At 44.1% G+C, this 18,191-nt stretch overlaps 1 protein-coding gene across 1 annotated transcript; it reads right to left on the bottom strand.

Moving 5' to 3' along the window:
- Positions 1-10,151: 10,151 nt before the first annotated feature.
- GJD2 (gap junction protein delta 2) lies at positions 10,152-12,127 on the bottom strand. Its single transcript, XM_068966187.1, has 2 exons — positions 12,057-12,127; positions 10,152-11,046 (listed from the first exon to the last, which is right to left on the bottom strand). The coding sequence occupies exons 1-2, from the start codon at positions 12,125-12,127 to the stop codon at positions 10,152-10,154; spliced, it is 966 nt and encodes a 321-aa protein (XP_068822288.1).
- Between the last annotated feature and the right edge of the window lie 6,064 nt (positions 12,128-18,191).

The raw sequence follows: 18,191 nt of genomic DNA, 5'->3' as shown, positions 1-18,191 counted from the left end.
CATCTGTGAACACCCCCTGCCTACACACGCGCACACACACTACCAGGGGTTCTGGAAGAAATGTTCAAGAACATGGTTTCTCAGAGTAGGGGGTGTGAAGTTGCCCAAAGTGTTCTCAGAGATAGACACACACTCATGTGTCCAACTGGGGGTCAAGGCCATGAGTCTGTGACCTTGAGTTAATCCTCTGACTGGGACTAAGCTCAGGAATATGGTGTCTAGAAGCTGGATGGACTATGTGCTTAACCAAGACAATGGTTCATGGTTTTCCAACACCGTTGCCAACTCATGGTTCCCATGACCTGTGGTTGGAGAATCTGGACTAGGAATCAGAGGAGCTCTGACATTGCCAGCCACTGCTAGCAACCTTTGTCCACCCAGGATGTCTTTTCCTGACAATTTGATGAGCTGCTTCTTAATCCCACCCTGCCTCAACGTTTCTCTAACCTGGAGCTCTTTATTCAGGCTTTCTCTCTGGATCTAAGTTGTCTCTACAAAATGAAGGAGTGAATGGAAAGACCTTTCCCATCCCACCTCAAGGTCCTTTAAGTCTATATTTTTATTTATTTATCCAATCAGTAGACATGTATGAAATCTTGCTCTATCTGTACCAGGAACTGCAGAAACAAAGGTGACTATGATGTGGCAATGCCTTGGAAAACATCACAGTCTCACGTTGCACTGAGACATACCAAGAAAAGAACATTCTTGGTGGGAAGGAGAAACGTCCCATTGAAAAATGTACTGAAAGCAAGGTAGTAGACCAATGCGTCAGGTTTCCTGAGACCTCGCCCTGCAGAGCTTTCTTGATGGCAAGGCCAAGACATATTAAAACTTGGCTTCAAGGTCACATTGCATGGGCTGAAGTCTAAACATAGCTGTGGACTAGCTATATGCCCTAGGAAATTGACTTAACATCTACATATTTTGGTTTCCTCATCTGAAAAATGGATGTACTCATACTTAGCACTCTTCTTACAGGGCCGTTGTGAGGGTTAAGGGGGAAATGTTTAATATGTCTTTGCTATTATTGAGATCATAATTTCATAATAAAAAAACCTTCAGAATTTTTAAAATTATATTTAGGAAAATAAAAAATATGAAGGGAAGAAAGTAGAAAATTATGCAAAAAAGACATTTTTTGGATAAAGCAATCATTTGCAAAAGCTTGGCCCCTACCTGGAGACAGGTACAACAAAGTTCCCCAGATCAAATGTCTCAGAGGTATCAAAATTCACCAATTCTATATTTAGGTGCCCATATGTTCCTGCTGGTCAGAGTTGCCCACAAATACAGACGTTTCAGTGCACAGAACAGCAATTTTCAAAAAGATTTCCCTTTTAGGAGAGAGATGCTACAAAGCTTAATCGGTTCTAAGTGATTCTGAAATATTGTATCAATTTACAGCAGAAAGGTCATCCTGGTGAGTAAACATGAGGATTCTGTTTAGTGTCTAGGATTTAGCAGACTAACTCCACTAATGTTAATGGGGCCATGCTGCCAAATCCCCAACCTTCACCCTGGATATTTGCTCCAATCCGTTACTGTTGAGATTGAAATGTGTTTTCCAAATCAAGGCTGATCCTGAGATGGAATTTCTGCATGGTCAGAAAGGGACAGTGTGGCTGATGCCTGGGGACCTAAGTATACTCAAAACGATGGCATGAGGGGCTTTGTTGAAACATGTTTCTTCACATTTCTCCCCAGTTCAGTGCAGATTTCTTTGCTGAATACACCACGTGGTCCACTCTCCTCACCTTCCAAACTCACTTCCCACCACTTCTCTCTGTGAACTCCAAACAAAACAAAAATCTCCCAGTTCTCCACTATGTCCCCAGTGTGCTGGTGTGCTCTGTGTGTGCTCAGGCGTGTCTGACTCTTTGTGGCCCCACTGACTGTAGCCTACCAGGCTCCTCTGTCCACAGAATTTTCCAGCCAAGAATACTGGAGTGGGTTGCCATTTTCTACTTTAGGGTATCTTCCCAAACCCAGGGGTAGAATCCTTGTCTCTTTTCTCTCCTGCACTGGCAGGCAGGTTCTTTATCACTAGCACCACTTGAGAGATGAATGGTTATGTTGATCCACACCTCCTTTATTCTTCAAGGAGACCCAACTCAATACCACTTTGTTGGTGATGTTTTCTGTATCTGCTTCCCACCTTCAACAAACACACACACTGAAGTGATGGCTTCCTTCTTAGATCTCAGAAAACTTTGAGCCTTGAACATGACACTTCATATTCTTTATGAACGTGATTTATTCCCCTCAGATAGACTATAGAACCTGTGAGGGCAGGGAGGGCATCACACCTGTCTGTAAATTTCATTTAATACCTAATCCAAGCCATTGCCTACCATCGGCATTCAAGAAAGCACTGAATTGAATTGAATCATTTTCTATTGCTTGATGTTTGGAGAGACTGAAATTTTCAAGGGAAGGGATTGGGGACCGGGGAGATGGGGTGTAGTTATAAATGACAGGTCCTTTATTTTTTAAGTTAGATAGATCTATCTAACTTAAAGAGCGTCCTAGTCTTTGGAGTCAGAGAGAACTGGGCCACTCCTCAGAACTGGGTTTGCTCCAGCTGCTGCTGCTAAGTCGCTTCAGTTGTGTCCGACTCTGTGCGACCCCATAGATAGCAGCCCATGAGGCTCCCCCATCCCTGGGATTCTCCAGGCAAGAACACTGGAGTGGGTTGCCATTTCCTTCTCCAATGCATGAAAGTGAAAAGTGAAAGTGAAGTCGCTCAGTTGTGTCCGACTCATAGTGACCCCATGGACTGCAGCCTACCAGGCTCCTCCGTCCATGGGATTTTCCGGGCAAGAGTACTGGAGTGGGTTGCCATTGCCTTCTCCAGCCCCAGTTGCTAGAGACTTAGAATACTGGCCTGGGTGAACCAAGGATCTGATTTACAACAGCAAATGGTGCATGGATATTTGGTACCAGTATCCTCTCAGACAAAGATCTATATAGTCAAAGCTATGGTTTTTCTAATAGTCGTGTACAGATGGGAGAGTTGGACCATAAGGAAGGCTGAGCACCAAAGAACTGATGCTTTCAAACTGTGGTGCTGGAGAAGACTCTTGAGAGTCCCTTGGACTGCAAGGAGATCAAACCAGTCGATCCTAAAGGAAATCAATCCTAAATGTTCATTGGAAGAACCGATGCTGAAGCTGAAGCTCCAATACTTTGGCCACCTGATGTAAAGAGCTGACTCATTGGCAAAGACCCTGATGCTGGGAAAGAGTGAGGGCAGGAGGAGAAGGGAGCGGTAGAGGATGAGATGGTTGAGTGGCATCACCAACTCAAAGGACATAAGTTTGAGCAAACTCCAGGAGATAGTGAAAGACAGGGAAGCCTGGCATGGTCCAGGCCACGTGGTCGCAGAGTCAGAGACAACTTAATGACTGAACAACAAAAATCCTCTCAGAGGCCACTTTTTTCTTTTTTTGGTATTTTAAATTAAATTTAATTTATTTATTTTGGCCATGGCACACACCATGTGGGATCTTAATTCCCCAACCAGCGATCAAACCCACGCCCACTGCAGAAAAAGCGTGGAGTCCCAGACACAGCCAGGGAATTCCCAGAGGCCTCTATATTTATACACTGTCCTTGCTTACAGCCCCAAGACCCTAAGATGACAAGAGCCACTAAACACATTTTAGCCACAATATTCATTTAGGCTGTGTTCCATCAGGGCTGTTTGAGCTAAAGTACATTATAACTTGGTGTATCAGTTCAATTCAGTTCAGTCGCTCAGTCGTGTCCGACTCTTTGCGACCCCATGAATTGCAGCACACCAGGCCTCCCTGTCCATCACCAACTCCCGGAGTTCACTCAGACTCATGTCCATTGCATCAGTGATGCCATCCAGCCATCTCATCCTCGGTCGTCCCCTTCTCCTCCTGCCCCCAATCCCTCCCAGCACCAGAGTCTTTTCCAATGAGTCAACTCTTTGCATGAGGTGGCCAAAGTACTGGAGCTTCAGCTTTAGCATCATTCCTTCCAAAGAAATCCCAGGGCTGATCTCCTTCAGAATGGACTGGTTGGATCTCCTTGCAGTCCAAGGGACTCTCAAGAGTCTTCTCCAATACCACAGTTCAAAAGCATCAATTCTTCAGCGCTCAGCTTTCTTCACAGTCCAACTCTCACATCCATACATGACCACTGGAAAAACCATAGCCTCTCCTAAATGAACATAAGCTTTGAGTAGTCACAAAGCTGGCTTGCCATGCCTGTTTAAGTCTCAGAGCCCTGGCTTGGATGGGATGGATAATTTTCTGTTCACCTGCTCTGACTTTAACTGTTTCAGTGAAACCACAGGAGGTCTGGGAATATCCAAAACAAAGGACAGTCTGTGCTCACTGCTTTCTCACTTCCCACCCACTCACTCACCAAGTTTAGTGGATGGTTTGGAAGCTTTAACTAGCTTCAGTTTAGCATATTAGTCTAACTGAATGCTTACTATAAGTTGAATACTCAGAACAGACCTTCTTCCTTGAGATTCCACCTCCTTGAACTTTATGAAACCACTTTGCAACTTGCCCTGTCAGCTCTTAAACTGGACCTCTCTTCCTCCATTCACTCCAGGCTCTGTCCTCCGGTTAGCCTCTCTTACCGCCAAGGCCACCATTTCTACTCTTAAAGCCCTGAGAATTGCTGTTAGTCCTCTACCCAGAGCTTCCCATCACTAACTTTTCACATGACATAAGCAAGGGCAGCATTGAGAACCTCACACTTCTCTTCTCCCCCTTTCCTAACTTCTCCTCCAAATATCTGATTCTCATTATTTTATGCTAATGTATGTCTCTGACGTCGTGGCCCTCCATCCTGACTACACATTCGATCCCCTAAAAATAGGGAAAGAAATGCCCAGGCTACAGCATCAGAGATTCTAAGTTAGGTTGTCTGGAGGGCAAAGACACGTATTTTTTAAACTATTATTTTCCCATTATTGAGTGCTAAGTTGTTTCAGTCATGTCCAACTCTTCGAGACACTTGGACTGTAGCCCACCAGGCTTGTTTTGTCCATGGCATTCTCTAGGCAAGAATACTGGAGTGGGTTGCCATGCGCTCCTCCAGGGAATCTTTCTGACCCAGGGGTTGAACCCACGTCTCTTAGGTCTCCTGCATCGGCAGGCAGGTTCTTTACCACTAGTGCCCCTTGATTATTACTGACATAAATTTTTATCTCTGTCTGACAGCAGTTCATAGCCCTTCTCAAGAGCTGAGACTTAGGTGTCATTATCTCCAGGGTTCCAGGCCCTGGAGCAAGAGCTCAATGATTGTTGATTGTCTCAAGTAAAGCAGCCACACAACTCGGTTTGCTTAAGGACAGATCCAATTTACACTCACAGGTCTGGTGTTCCATTCAATTAGATATCCTGCCCCTTTTATTCTCAAAGATAACCCATTTTATACAGTAAATTATGTAGCTACTCCCAAGCATAAGGGTACCTAAAGGTTTGAAAATATTTAGTATTATGGGCTAAACTGTGTCCCTTGTATCAAAATGCAACTGTATTTAAAGACAGGGTCTTTTGAGAAGTGATTATGTTAAAAGGAGGCCATTAGGGTTGGCCCTAATTCAATGTGACTCATGTCCTCATAAGAAGAGCAGATTAAGACACGCAGAGAGGCACTAAGAAAGCACATGTTCAGAGGGGTGACCACGTGAGGACACAGAGAGAAGGGGACCATCTGCAAAACCAGGAAAAGCTTCAGAAGAAGCGAATCCTGCCAGCACCTTGATCTTGGACTTGCAGATTGCAGAGTGGTGAGAAGACAAATGCCTCTTGTTCAAGCCGCCCTTTTCGTAATATTTTTTTACGGCAGCCCAAGCCGACGAATACACCTTATAAAATACCAAGTAAAACTAACATAAATATTGATCTTCTAAATATTACAATTCTCCAAGATGAACGGTTACATCATTTTCCAAGAAACTCCATGTTCTAATTATAGATCTTTCAGTTTTCTCAACCATAAAATAAAGAGTTTGACTTAATGTCTTTGTAAGGTACTTTTAGCTTCCATACACTGAGTCTGTTAAGAATGTTGCCAGATGGAACACTGAGGCATCCATCTCTCTTATATTAGATGTAGTGATGATAATAAACGCCACACATGGTTACAATGGGTAAGGCACAGTTGCCATCCTCAAGGATCCACACACTGATCTAGAAACATCTCACCTCCAAGCAGTAAGGGGCAGAGAGACTTTAATGGAGGCTCAGCACTGGCACACTAAGCCAGCCTGGAGGAGAGTTTAGAATAGGTTCCTGTGTGAGCAGAGAGTCAAACCAATTTTTAGGGAGTGAAGAACATACCTAGTGAAAGAAGGTGGTGAGACAGGTATTCCCTGCAAAAGAAACAGCATTTAAAAAGAAAGAAAGAAAAGCAGAGGTGAAAGAGAAACCATGTTCTTTCTGGTACTTTATTAATTTTCTACACCCTTGATTTTGAATCCAGTCTTTTTCCTCTGCTCTCAGAGGTCAGCAAGTACAGCTGTTATCCCTTATACTTTTTAACCCTTTAAATATTCAAGGACTTAAAAATGACAAATTCCGTACTTTAGGCTTTCCTTTCCCCAGGCCAAGTAACTTTAGTCTCTCCAGGCTATTCTTCAAACTTTTAGACTCAGTTTATGCCTTAGCACCCACCAACCCCCACCAACATGTACACACACACACACACACACACCCAGTATGCACACACAGGCCAAAAGGGCCTGTGGTTCACTAGTGAGCGAGTGAAAGTCACTCAGTCATGTCCAACTCTTTGCGATCTCGTGGACTATACAGTCCATGGAATTCTCCAGGCCAGAATACTGGAGTGGGTAGCAGTTCCTTTCTCCAGAGGATCTTCCCAACCCAGGGATTGAACCCAGGTCTCCCGCATTGAAAGCGGATTTTTCACCAGCTTAGCCATGAGGGAAGCCCAAGAATACTGGAGTGGGTAGTTTATCCCTTCTCCAGTGGATCTTCTCAACCCAAGAATTGAACAAGGGTCTCTTGCATTGCAGGCAGACTCTTTACCAACTGAGCTATCAGGGAAGCCCTGTGGTTCACTATAGGGCTCTTAAATTTATATGAAGAGATTGGTGCTGTCCTCTCAAAAGTACAGATTAAGATCATACCCATCACATAGCTATGTGAACCATCAAATCATCAGTGTATTTCCTTCATTAATAGAAAGCGAAAGAATCAGACTGACGCACATCAGTAAATCTGAGGAATGACTCTGTAAGCCAAGCGGAAGGTGTGTCCCTTCTCTACTACCAACAAGTGAATTAATCTTGCATTTGCAGGTGTTTGGAAACATCAGAGAGCTCCACTGATACGGGATGCATTTCTACCAGGAAACACTATCGTTCTTCCAGTCCCACATTGTGGCATAAATACAACAGCCCTTGTTTTCCACACAGCTTCCTACTTCTTTCACACCCAAGCATATGCTAAGAGCTCTCAAGCAACACTCTTCCTCCATCTCTGGGAGGCATCTTAAAACATTTTTAGCTCACCAAACACAAAACAGAGGAGGATCTGTTTCTTTACTCAAAAATAATCCTTTTCAACTGCCTATTTATACTGCAGATGGAAACCTATAGATTGAAATAAACAGATTTTCATTCTAAATTTGGCATCCACACTGTCATAGTTAAAGGATACAACAATCGTGTTTGAAAAGCAATCATCCAAGAAATTTCACATTGTTTTGCAATATTCAGATGAAGGGCGTATTGGAATTAGGTGAATAGCATTTAAGGACTGAGGAAGCACATTAGTTTACGGAACTAATGGGACCATTAATGTAGACAGAAAATGCCAAACATGAACAGATATGTGTATATCTATAACTGAATCACTTTGCTGTACACCTGAAACTATCACCAACACTGTTTATCAACTATACTGCAATATAAAATAAAAAGGTGTTTATAAAAAAAATAAAAAAGAAAGAAAATGCCAAATATGTTAGTAAAATGTGTTGCTAAAAAGTAATATCTTAAGACACATAAGCAAAGGATTAATCTCTTTTGGAAGAACCCGATAAGAAGTGCTTGATTAAAAGTCTATAATTGTGCTTTATGATACGTAGCAATAACCCTATATGGGTATTTAAATTATTAAAATTAAATAAAATTAGAAATTCAGTTATTTAGTTGTCCTAGCCACATTTTAAGAGCTCAATAGTCATTGTCATATTAAGCAGCAAAGACAATAGAAGTTTCCATCATTACACCAAGTTGTATTGGACAATGCTGGTCTAGATGGTTCTGTTTGACTACTGGATTAGCATCATTTAAACATCGGTCTCAAATAGACGAGCACAGGGAGCACGGCCTGCTGCCAAATGTGACAGCTGAAAGCAGGAAAGTATGGTAAAATGGGAAAAATAATTCCACTCCTGGAATAAACTAATATGTTGCAGCATTGACATTTTATTACAAGAAATATCCTTAGACAAGCAGAGAAATCTTGGACTAAAATGGAAAGGAGTTAGTAAACACCACTATTTGAATACCTCATCACAGTCTTCTAAACTTTCACAAAATGTACCAGTCTTGTCTCATCTGTTAGTGACTAGACGTTATCAGTCATCCCCCAAGTACTATTCAAGCATCCATCACTTCCTGCCCTCACAGTTCTGATTTTTAAATATGTGACAAAACATTTTTGAACATATATTTAAATAAATAGAATCCAAATCAAAACATAAAATTGCAGACTCTTCCCATTAAAAAAAAAGGCAAGAACTTTATTTTAAACATATCCTCAGTTGTGTATTACATCACGTCTGTTATCTAAACCAAAAATCATAATGATAATGCAAAGGAAACGGAGGGCTTCATAAAAAGTACATTATCCAGATATTACTCTTGGCCAATGCTTTAACTAAATAAACAGTGGATATGAAAGGTATAGTATGGCACTTAAATAAATAAGAGCAAAGACAAGGAAATATATTCACAGTCCAAAGCAACAGGTTTTTGAACCTTTGGTATATGTATATGTCTCAAATGAGTATCCGTAAACGCATGTTAGCCAATAGTGTTTTGGTTCAGGTTTCCTAAGCCAGTGATTGTATGTGTTTCCAAAATAACTGATAAAATTATAAATCAGGATTGACATGGGCTGATTAAGGTCTCTGGTGTGAGCACACAGGTAAATTCAAACCATGGCAAAATGAAGTGCAGCTGTGTTGCACAACAAAACTATATAAGAATATGAATTAAATACACCAGTTAGAGATTCTGTGGCTTGGGTAGACACCCTTGATATTAACAACAACAACAAAAATATTTTTAATGCTGTCCAAGGTCCACAATCTGGAAGGCAGAAATATCCCAAAGCTCATAACCGCATGCCTAACAGTGCAACGACCATCCCATAGGACTGTTATAGTTGCATATTGGATTCCCCTCCCTCCCACCCAACCCCTGCCCCTAATAAACAGCACCAGTGCAGTTTGAGTTAGAAAACTGGAAATACTGAGACATTCCTAAGGTTTTCATAATGACTAAGGGCCAATCAGATGGGGCTGTGGTGCAAACCTATGCCATGGCCATTCTCTGAAAAGCACCCCACAGAATTCCCTCTAGCTTGCAGATAAACCATATTAGGTCTACTGTAAGGCCAGATTGAGGAGAAAGCTGGCATGCTGTCCTGGGTTGAGAGAGAGGGGCATGCTGATGGGGGAGGTACATGAAGGATGCCTCAAGGATGTTTGTCCTGCAGCCCAGGATGAAGGGATATATTGAGATAGGTCACAAATTTTGTACCAGTAAAATAGTTGACTCATGCCATTCACCAGAATACAGAGCTTAGCAGAGCTAAGTCCTACTTGGTAGCTGTTCAAGTCCACTATGATCAGGATCAAACTGGACCACAGAAGAAAAGGGCCCAAAGGAGTCCAACTCATCCATCTCATCACTCTGTCCAGGTGTCTCTGGAACCAGTGGTGTGATGTGGTAATGATTCTACTTTCCCTCCTCTCCGATTGATACAAGATCTTCTCTTAACCAGCCTCATTCAATATATCTCAATGATGACAGTCACATAAATGAGGGCAGATAGAGCCACCCTCCATAGTCATCTGCCTTGAGGCTACTTGTCATCCCCTAGGCCTTCCCAAAACCTGCCCTTTCACACATAGGCAGAGTCACTGGACTGAGTCCTGCCAAAATTGGGAACACTGACCCGGGGCAGGTCCTTGTTGCGGATCTCATAGACTGACTTCCTCTTGGCCTGGGCTCCTCGCACAGCCAGCTTGATCTTGCGCCATCCCAGGTGGTTGAGTTCAGCCAGGTTGAGCACAACACAGATGCCGCTCACTGCAAACATGAACACTAGAAAAACAGTCTTCTCAGTAGGCCGGGACACATAACATTCCACCTCCTTGATACAGGGGTAGCGGTCACATTCATACAACCCCGGGACACTGAAGCCATAGAGAAAGTATTGGCCCACCAGAAACCCAATCTCCAGGGCATTTCGGAATACCACTTGGATAATGTAGAAGCGGGAGATGCCTTCCTGCCTTCGGAGCTTGGATCGAGCTGCAGTGCGCAACCCTGATGGGTGTGGGGTCAGCTCCTTCACCTCTAAACAATCTGGCTCCGTCTCCTTGCTCGTGTTCTCTGTGTTCTGCAGCACTCCATTAACAATGGCATTTTGCAACTTCTTATCTTCTCGTTTGCCACCACCACTGCCCCCACCCCCAGTTCCTCCAGGACCCCCCATGGACTCAGGAGGATCTCTGTCCAGAGCCAGGAAGACAGTAGAGTAGCGGCGTTCTCGTTGCTTTGCAGACTGGTGCACAGAGTAAGTGATGAAGCAGAGACTGGGGGTACACACCATTATGATCTGGAAGACCCAGTAACGTATGTGGGAGATGGGGAAGGCGCGGTCATAGCAGGCCTGGTTACAGCCGGGCTGCAGTGTGTTGCATACAAACATGGTCTGCTCATCATCGTATACCGTCTCCCCCACAATGGCCACAATGAGGATCCGGAAGATCACCACCACAGTCAGGAGGATCCTGAGCAGGGGAAAAGGGAGGGAGAGAGGTTCTCAAGGGTTGAGTCACTGACTCAATAGAAAAGCCCTATTGCTCAGTTCCCAGCTCTGTCCTTGACTGGGGAGCTATCCATCCAGAGTGGTCCTGAACTGGGAATTCAGCAAACCTTTTGGTCTCTTCCCCTTCTGCTGGGTGTTGGTAGTCTGGGAACACTTCATACTACAGGGATCTTAAGCATGTGCATTTCCATACACTGGACGTGGTGTGTTTACAACAGATCAATTTCATTTGTATACATGTAACGTAGAGAGGCACAAAATATAACTTCCCTCTGGATATGGCAAATGCACATGGAATAGCTGAATACAGCAAATACAAAGTCTACACACAGATTATGTATATGTAAGTGCTCCAACTGGATATTCAGTTTATCCTCAATATGAATACTGAACTTAAGCTTTACATAAACAGATAGTTATAACTATATATACACATATATACATGAATATATATAGTTTATACAGAGACAAAATGTGTCAGCTGGGTGTGTGGGTTTCTGACACTGTAGGTTTTAACAGGCAAATCAGTTTAGCTTGTTAAATATTTGTTGGGGAAAGATATATCTGCTCCGAAGAGCAAATCCATCTCCCCATTTGCCCTTCTCTGTCCAAATACAATCCTGCCTTCTTTGTAGATTCTATTTAGGGAGCTGGATGAAGATTGGCTCTGACTCCGGAGAGTGGGGGTACCACGACTGAGCCAATAACTCCTTTGCTAATGGAAGAAAAGTGAATCCCCTGGCGGTGCTTCATAGGGAAGGGATGGATTCCTGATGAGGAGCAGCTTGAGGAGGGGGGCATCACTGGGCGTCAGGCAATCCCTCAGTGCTGGGAACACAGGCGCGTGGACCAAGGATGATGGGAAGGAGACAGAGGATGGTCTGAGGGCTGCTGGGGCTCGGTCTGGACGTTAGAAAGGACTCCCGGGGGCCGCCCGACGGGGCCCGCTGATGGCCGGCTCGTCGCCCTTACCTCCCGATCATAGTGGAGTGCTGCTGCACCGCGGCTTCCAGCAGCCTCTCCAAGATGGTCCATTCCCCCATCGCTGTGCATCCGGAGGCAGCAGACAAAGACTGGGCAGCACCGGGCACGTTCCCGCTTCGGGCCCCTCCCCGGGCCGCACCTCCCGACTGGGAGCGAAATGCCCCCCAATTAAAGAATCAAACAAAATTTTTTAAAAATCCAAGATTCCCCCTCTCCCTTTTATTGTACTTAAAACAGGGAAAATGGGGAAGGAAACCCAAGCGCGTCCAACTGATGGGCAGCTGGCGCGGTCCGGAGAGCGGGCACGAACCTCGGGCGCCGTCCGGGGGTCAGGTCTGGAGCCGGGGGATGGCCGGGCGAGGGGCGGGGCGGAGCGGGGGTGGCCGCGTGCAGGTCCGCGAGCTCTCGCCCGCCCGAGCGAGGTGTTTGAGCGCCACTCACTCCCGGGGGTTAGGGGCCGAGGAAAGGTCCGGGCACCAATCCCCGCGCCTGGCACTTCAGCGGGCACAGGGCGCTCCCGCGCTGCCGCCTGCGAAGCCGGGGCGGAGCGCGCGGAGCCGGTTGCAGGGCTCGGGAATCCGCGGCCGCCGCCTCTAATCCGGCCTTAAGTAGTCTCCGCCTGCGTCACGCCAGGTCGGCGGAGGGGAGCCGAGCGCTGCGTGCGGCTGTCGCTGCGCGCCGGAGCCCGAGGGGCAGGGGACGCGCGCAGGGGGAGAAGGGGCCAGAGTCTTGGGGGCCCGGTGGGGAGTGGGGCGACTTCGGGAGGAAGGATCGCTGCGCCCCTCGAGGCTTCTCGGGGCGCCCAGGTAACCTCACCTGACCGCCAGCCCGGGGCAGGAGGAGGGGGAGCCGGGAGCCGACGCGTGGGTGAGTGGGGAGGGGTGTGAGCAGGGAGTTTAGCGTCTCTCCCTGCATCCCTCACCTTCTGCTTTTTGTGTTTGGTGATGCAACTGAAATTCCCTCTCTAAATGGAGATGCTGGTTGGGGGAAGGAAAGCGGGGGCAACAATAGGACGTTTTTCAGTCTCTCATAAGGGAGGACTGCGTGGCTTAAGAGTGAGTCTGCGGTCGGTGCCATCGTGAATCCGATACAGGAATGAGGAAAGCTCGGAGTGTTCATTTAGGCTGAAGCTTAAATGTAGGAGTGAAGCTGTCTCTGAGGATGGGGGTTTGAGCACAAGACTCCCTACCTAAGTGCCTAGTTTGAGCGAGCGGATGGCCATGGTTAAAGGACTCGCTTCCCGAGCGCAAACCCAGACGCTCTGCTATTCTATATCTATCTTTTACTTATTTATTTGGAGGAGTGGGTACTTCTCGGGTAAACTGTGAGCTAATCGGATGATAAGGAAGCTCAGTATTCAACTAGCTAGAAGAGCCACTCACAGTCTCACTCCACCATCACTTTTGTTTTCCAACCTTGGCTTTCTATACTGTCAACCAGCAGCTCCTGGTTTCTGTTTTTAAATTGACATATTGCTGACAGTTCTCTCTGGAGCAACTGCTTAATTGGTTATAGCTAGAAAATTAAGACAATCACACTGATACTAATTAGCTCAGGGGTCAGTATTAGGAGGGGCTTCCTAGGTGGCTTAGGGGTAAAGAATATGCCTTGCCTGCCAATGCAGAAGTTGCGGGAGATGTGAGTTCAGTCTCTGGGGAGGAGGAAATGGCAACCTACTCCAGTATTTCTTGCCTGGAGAATTTCACAGACAGAGGAGACTGGTGGGCTACAATCCATGGGGTCACAAAGAGTCCGACAGGACTGAGTGACTGAGCACGCCTGCACAGAACTAGGTGTTAGGAGACACAGTAGTTGAGTCCCTCTTATATATATGTATGAAAAGCACAGTGAGTAGTCATCACCCTTTTAAAAAACACACTGTGAAAGAGCTACCAGCTCCCTTCTAGACAGGTAATGCAGCCTTAATTATCCACAGGGATCATCGCACATATTATTATACATGTATTATGTAAGCTACATCATGATGAGCCTTCAGTTTGTGACCATACAAGTTAGTTGGCTAGTTGGTGGCCCAGATACTGGGAAGAGCTGGGTACAGGGCATGAGCTTGAGTCTACTCACAGTGCACCTCTACATAAAATGACATTTAAAGGCACAACCTAAGCTTCAATGAGAGAGGGATCAAGTGAGATCTCTCCTAGACTTGACACCTTTAGACCAAGGAAGTTGGTTTTCACTGCAAAGGAGGAAAGAGTCCACTGAAAATGGAGAAAGGTGTAGGGTGAAAATGGAACATTATGGCTATGGCAAATGCTCCTTATTTCCTGCAGGGTAGAGAAGAGGTACCGGAGAAGGCAATGGCACCCCACTCCAGTACTCTTGCCTGGAAAATCCCATGGATGGAGGAGCCTGGTGGGCTGCAATCCATGGGGTCGCTAAGAGTCGGGTACAACTGAGTGACTTCACTTTCACTTTTCACTTTGATGCATTGGAGAAGGAAATGGCAACCCACTCCAGTGTTCTTGCCTGGAGAATCCCAGAGACGGAGGAGCCTGGTGGGCTGCCGTTTATGGGGTCGCACAGAGTCGGACACGACTGAAGCGACTTAGCAGCAGAGAAGAGGTACAAAGATGGTACCTAATCTGCCTCCAGATGGAATGGTGATTCCCCAACTCAGACTTGGTGTGTTTGCTCAGACTTCCATCCTCTCCCTTCGGCTCTAGCTCCCTGTAGTTCCTCCTTCCCTAGCAGACTCTTTGGGGTGAAGGGTCTCAGACAAGGAGTGAATGAATGAGAAAGTCCCTGAGGAAATCTGTTGCACATATATAAATGTCCCCAAAATAGGCTGCATGGTGTTCTATACATGTGGGTTTCCCAAACCCTTTAAGATGGTGATCCTAAGGACATGGATCACAGGAAAGACGTTTCAAACATTCTCACGTTTTGAGGTACTGCAGTTTTGAAGTACTGGACTCTGACTAAAGTGCTTATCATTTAATTAATTGTTTTAAAATTACACTAACATGACATATACATTTAATACATGAGCACACGTGTGTACATGTATAAACACACAGAAACACCTATACACAGATTCTGTGTTTTTAAAAGACTCATTTATTAGATTCGGTAGCCTTCTTTTAGATTAAAAACCTTATTCTCCCCACTACACCTTGAAAAAATGAACTCTTTATTTTTAAAAATCATTTATAAGTTGTCTTACATTACTATGCTATGTTTCCTTTTTTAACCTTTAAAAAAATTTTGACATATATTTGATATGCAATATATACATTACAGGTATACAACATAATGATTCACAATTTTTAAAGGTTATACTTCCTTTATAGTTACTATGAAATATTGACTACATGGCTCATGTTGTACAGAATATCTTTATAATTTATTTTATATCTAATAGTTTGTACCTCTTAATCTCCTATCCCACATTGCCTTTCCCCATTTCCTCACTCGCTATTGGTAACCACTACCTTGTTCTCTGTATCTGTGAATCTGTCTCTTTTTACATTATATTCACTAGTCTGTTGTATTTTTTTAGATTCCACATGTAAGTGATATCATACAGCAGCGGTCTCCAACCTTTTTGGCACCAGGGAGCAGTTTTGTGGAAGACAGTTTTTCCATAGACAGAGTGGGGTGGGGGGGAGGTTGGTTTCAGGATGATTCAAATGCATTCCATTTACTGTGCACTTTATATTATTATTACATCAGCTCCACCTCAGATCATCAGGCACTAGATCCCAGAGGTTGGGGACCCCTGTCATACAGTTTATCTTTCTCTGATTTATTTCACTTAGCATAAAGTCCTCCAAGTGTATCCCTGTCAATGCAAATAACACTTCATTCTTTTTTTATGTATTTCTTTTTTTTTTTTTTTTGAGCCCAATACTCTTAGTTAATAAATTGTCCTGGTTGTGCTGCAATTATATGAAAAGCTTCTGTGTAGAACTGGGAATCTGTTTCCTCAGTACATTGTCTCAACCAACTGGATTCTGACTCAATTCCCGCCTGATTGAAGATCCCCATTTTAGACAACTGGGAAGTTCTTTAATTCTTATTTAAAACTCATTCTACTCTATTAAAATAATAGCTTTGCATGAAAAAAATAGAACTTGAAGAATAAACTTCGGTGAATCTTAGCCCGCCTGCTGCTGCTGCCCATCTAAGGATACTCAACAGGAATACAAACGCTGGAATCCTCTCCCAGATCTGCTAAATTAAATCTTATAGAAGTGAGGTTTAGGTACCTGTATTTTTATCACGTTCTCACCAGTAGCTCTGGTAGATGTTAAAACTGATCCAAAGACTAGGTACCTAAAGTCATGCAAGTAGTTAAGGAAAAAACTATGAATAAAGTGCTCTTTAAGGGTCCTAGCGAGGAGGAACAAATAGTTTCAACAGATGAGAAAAGGAAGGAAGAAAGGAAGAAGAAATTAAACATGGTTTGGGTCATGGGGACATAGCCACCTGAAAGCATCTAAAGTAAAATCATACCTGGATTGTTGGCTTTCTGAAGCTAGGTCTTTCCAAGCAGAAATTTCCCTTGGTAGATCAGGGAAAGACTCTCCATGTCTAGTGGGAAAAAACCTGTAAAGACACATAGCAAATGGCCTAGTTAAATATTCTAATACAGGGTGGAAATGAAGAGTTACTAAGAATAATCCAATTTTCTACATGGATATATCTGGATTTGCTCTTACCTTTATATATGCTTAGAATTTTATTCTTTTTCTTCTAATTTTTTACAAATATAATTGACATACAGCTCTATATAAATTTAAGGTGTAGAGTGTAATGATTTGACTTTACATACATCATGAAATAGTTTTCACAAGTTTAGTGAACATCCATCGTCTCATATAGATACAAAATAAAGGAAATAGAAACAATTTATTCCTGGTGATGAGAACTCTTAGGATTTACTCTCTTAAACAACTTTCATATATTACATACAGCAGTGTTAATTAAATTGATCAGGTACATTATATCCCCAACACTCTTATCTTACCATTGGAGGTCTGTAGCTTCTGAGCACCTTCATCCAGTTTCCTTCTCTTTTCAACCTCAGATTCCCAGGTATTGTAGCTTAGTAGCTTAGCTTAGTAGCTTCAAATACTTGGTAAATGAAACCCCCTAGGAACTTTGTAAGGTGTAAGAATGATAGTGAATCCACTGATCTGTCCTCTCCTGGATCATAAATTCTTGGAGAGCAGAGGGCATGCATTATACCTCACAGCGCTTTCCATAGTGTTGTGGAAACTAGCATTGTGGAAACTTAAAGTTTGTTGGAGGAGTAGGGTAGCTATTCTGGCTCTCTATTACCATCAGCCTGGGAAAGCTGCATGTTCTTTGAACAGAGGCGGATCCTGGCTCCTGCACAACTATAGATGACATTCAAATCAAGAGAAGAAAGAAGTTCCCTTTATTCAGTGAAAATCCCACACACTTAGGGCAGCCGGACCCCTCACTAAAAAGCTTTCTTGCTGACCACTGGCCCCCTGCTCTCACCTTTGTGCTGCTTTTACTTAATGTGATCCCAACACCCACTGAACTAACCCAGAAAATGCCGCTGAGTGTGCAAGATTTGGGCTTCAGCATCAGAGAGGCAGCCTCAGAAAGCTGATCTCAGCTCTGGATACACAGCCTCTGGGAGGCGCCAGCATCTGTAGCCTCCGGGATTTGTGAGGGACTGCATTTGGTTTGGGATTGGTCTCTGTGTTAAAGTCCTCCACATTTCATTCACAAACAGCTAGGATTAACTGAGCTTTATCTCCCCCAGTGGCCTACATACATCTGTTTACTAATGAAACCTTCAAATTTGTCTTCTGACAGAACAAACCCAACCTGTCTTGTGAGACTTGAAAGAACATAAGTGGCAGGTGAAACAGACTCTTTTATGCTGCAGAGTGATTTTTCTCATCTTTTGTGTGTGTCTTCTTCCCTCTGTTTAAGCCCTGGCTTATAAGTTTAGGGAAACACCTTTTGGATTTTATTGTCCAGACAAAGCAATAGAGAATCATATTCCATACAGAAGTAGAACTGTCCAATCCACTAATCATAAGTAACCCTAAATATGGTAGCTTGCTGTGTACCTTAGGATTCCCCTGAGCTTGTTACCATGGAAACCATTCTGCAATGTCA

This window comes from Capricornis sumatraensis, chromosome 2 (genome assembly GCF_032405125.1).
Source record: "Capricornis sumatraensis isolate serow.1 chromosome 2, serow.2, whole genome shotgun sequence".
Lineage (NCBI taxonomy): Eukaryota > Metazoa > Chordata > Mammalia > Artiodactyla > Bovidae > Capricornis > Capricornis sumatraensis.
Note: the sequence above shows the minus strand (reverse complement) of the source record. Positions and strands in the feature narration are given on the sequence as shown.

What these genes read in the sequence shown, in the direction of transcription:
- GJD2 (XM_068966187.1), bottom strand. Translation starts at nt 12,127, where the DNA reads ATGGGGGAATGGACCATCTTGGAGAGGCTGCTGGAAGCCGCGGTGCAG. An exon ending in CACTCCACTATGATCGGGAG is followed by an intron (nt 11,047 to 12,056) that starts GTAAGGGCGACG and finishes TCCCCTGCTCAG; the next exon opens with GATCCTCCTGACTGTGGTGG.